Source organism: Eurytemora carolleeae, unplaced genomic scaffold (genome assembly GCF_000591075.1).
Source record: "Eurytemora carolleeae unplaced genomic scaffold, Eaff_2.0 scaffold145, whole genome shotgun sequence".
NCBI classification, from domain to species: domain Eukaryota; kingdom Metazoa; phylum Arthropoda; class Copepoda; order Calanoida; family Temoridae; genus Eurytemora; species Eurytemora carolleeae.
The window spans coordinates 153,718-156,718 of NW_019396195.1; the positions used below are offsets into that span (position 1 = coordinate 153,718).

The following is a 3,001-nucleotide window of genomic DNA, read 5'->3' on the forward strand; positions in this document are numbered from 1 at the left end:
GATATAAAATACAAACATTAGTTGCACAAAATTTTATTTATATAACATTCAATATTTACAGCTTTATTTAGATTGACTCCTTCTAAATTCTAATTAAAAAAAGATTACATTATTTTACGAAACTGATATTATATTCCTCTGGCCATTAATAATCATTTTTAGCTGATTTTTATTTAATTTAAATTTACCCATTTTGATCAATAATTTGACCTTAACTTACAGCAAATTATTTATAGATTAATTAAAATTAAATCTAACAGACAGTGTAAGTTTAATTCGGTACTGTACAATTTCATGGGTCACTAGACGCCGTGCCGGTACAATAATTAAGATATTTACAGTTTCAAATAAAGAGTTTTAAAAGTAGAATTGTTATGATTAGATTTAGAGTAAAACTGAATGAAAAATTGAAAGTGACGTTTGATTTTATAAATTAATTCTTCAACAAGAATAAAATACAAAATCAGATAAGTAAAAAAATGTTGCGTAACCGCTAGATTTAAAAGTATTTCGAATCAAGAAAATATTTTTTATGTTGAGTTTTGAATTGATGCTTCTGATGAATCTGTTAATTCCTGATAATCTTCCGGGATACAATCTAGGATACACCTACATAATATTAGTTTATTATCTTCCGGGATACAATTTAGGATACACCTACATAATATTAGTTTATTATCTTCTGGGATACAATCTAGGATACACCTACATAATATTAGTTTATTATCTTCCGGAATACAATCCAGGGTACACCTACATAATATTAGTTTATTATCTTCCGGGATACAATCTAGGATACACCTACAGAATATTGGTTTATTATCTTCCAGGATACAATCTAGGATACACCTACATAATATTATTTTATTATCTTACAGGATACAATCTAGGATACACCTACAGGCTACATAATATTAGTTTATTATCTTCCGGGATACAATCTAGGATACACCTACATAATATTAGTTTATTATCTTCCAGGATACAATCTAGGATACACCTACATAATATTAGATTATTATCTTATAGGATACAATCTAGGTTACATATACACAATCCTCTAACCTTGTATCTTCTAACCTTGTATCCTCTAACCTTGTCTCATCTAACCTTTTATCCTCTAACCTTGTATCATCTAACCTTGTATCCTCTAACCTTGTATCCTCTAACCTTGTATCCTCTAACCTTGTATCCTCGAACCTTGTATCCTCTAACCTTGCATCCATCCTCAAACCTTGTATCCTCTAACCTGTATCCTCTAACCTCGTATCCTTTGTCCTTGTACCCTCTAACCTTGTATCCTCAAACCTTGTATCCCTAACCTTGTATCCTCAAAACTTGTATCCTCTAACCTTGTATCCATCCTGAAACCTTGTATCCTCTAACCTGTATCCTCTAACCTCGTATCCTTTGACTTTGTACCCTCTAACCTTGTATCTTCAAACCTTGTATCCTCTAACCTTGTATCCTCTAACCTTGTATCCTCTAACCTTGTATCCTCTAACCTTCTATCGTCTAACCTTGTATTCTCTAACCTTGTATCCTCTAACCTTGCATACTCTAACCTTGTATACTCTAACCTTGTATCCTCTAACCTTCTATCCTCTAACCTTGTATTCTCTAATCTTGTATCCTCTAACCTTGCATCCTCTACCCTTGTATCCTCTAACATTGTATCCTCTAACCTTGTATCCTCAAATCTTGTATCCTCTAACCTTGTATCCTCTAACCTTGTATCCTCTAACCTCGTATCCTTTGACCTTGTATCCTCTAACCTTGTATCCTCAAACCTTGTATCCTCTAACCTTGTATCCTCAAACCTTGTATCCTCTAACCTTCTATCGTCTAACCTTGTATTCTCTAACCTTGTATCCTCTAACCTTGCATACTCTAACCTTGTATTCTCTAACCTTATATCCTCTAACCTTGCATCCTCTACCCTTGTATCCTCTAACCTTGTATCCTCTAACCTTCTATCCTCTAACCTTGAATTCTCTCACCTTGTATCCTCAAACCTTGCATCCTCTAACCTTGTATCCTCTAACCTTGTAGCCTCTAACCTTGCTTCCTCTAATACTCTATCCTCTAACCTTCTGTCCTCTAACCTTGTATTCTCTAACCTTGTATCCTCTAACCTTGTATACTCTAAACTTGTATCCTCTAACCTTCTATCCTCTAACCTTGTATTCTCTAACCTTGTATCCTCTAACCTTGTATACTCTAAACTTTATCCTCTAACCTTCTATCATCTAACCTTCTATCCTGCCAAGGAGGTCTAGTTCTAGGACTGAAGAGAACCCTTGAGACCAATAACTCTGCGTCCTCTACCTCCTCCAACTGCTTCAACATCAACTCTGTCAGGAAGCTCTCAGATTCATCCTTCTCCTAGAGGGGTAAAATCCAGTACATACAGTAGTTACCATAATAATATGGAATTAAATCACTGTCTGCACAAAATTTAACCAAGTCAAGGTGTATAGGCTCCCAATTATAGGTATCTTTAAATATAAAGTAGTTATCTTTGTTTGTCTGTTTGTTTGGATGTCCGATCATAACTCAGGAACCCATTTTACCGATTCGCCTCAAATTTTGATTTGGGAACTCGGTAAAGAATCACGGGAATGATGGTAAGTTAAACAAAGTAAGGCTAACTTCAAATTTTACAGGATATATAAAGTGTCTTGGTTCAGACTGATATCAAGAGCTGTTAGAGTATAGTTGTGATTTCAAATAGTTAAATGAACACGAAACCTTGTGCAGTGAACACAGATCTTCAAATTACTGTATACAATTATTTGCTTTACATCAACATGAAATACACATCAGATTGATTAAATGGCGTCCTTCTTATCACCAGTTTTATGAATTGTCAAACTTGTTCAATAACGGTAAAATATGCTTAAATTGAAAGAAAAATAAGATAATCTTATTATCTCTAAAATTTGCTACAAACAGAAATTTTTTTGACAAAAAGAAAAACAATGTAAGTAAACTGTTTAAT

The 3,001-nt window shown here is 33.7% G+C and overlaps 1 protein-coding gene across 1 annotated transcript in view; it reads right to left on the reverse strand.

Annotated features, from left to right (window-relative positions):
• Window positions 1–499: 499 nt before the first annotated feature.
• Window positions 500–3,001, reverse strand: part of LOC111697849 (uncharacterized) — a 5,495-nt gene continuing 2,993 nt past the window's right edge. The window contains exons 2-3 of the mRNA XM_023467982.1: window positions 2,255–2,385; window positions 500–609 (exon numbers count right to left, since the gene is read on the reverse strand). Of these exons, the coding sequence (XP_023323750.1) occupies window positions 531–609; window positions 2,255–2,385 (210 nt within the window). The 3' untranslated portion in view covers window positions 500–530. The remainder of the gene's footprint in view (window positions 610–2,254; window positions 2,386–3,001) is intronic.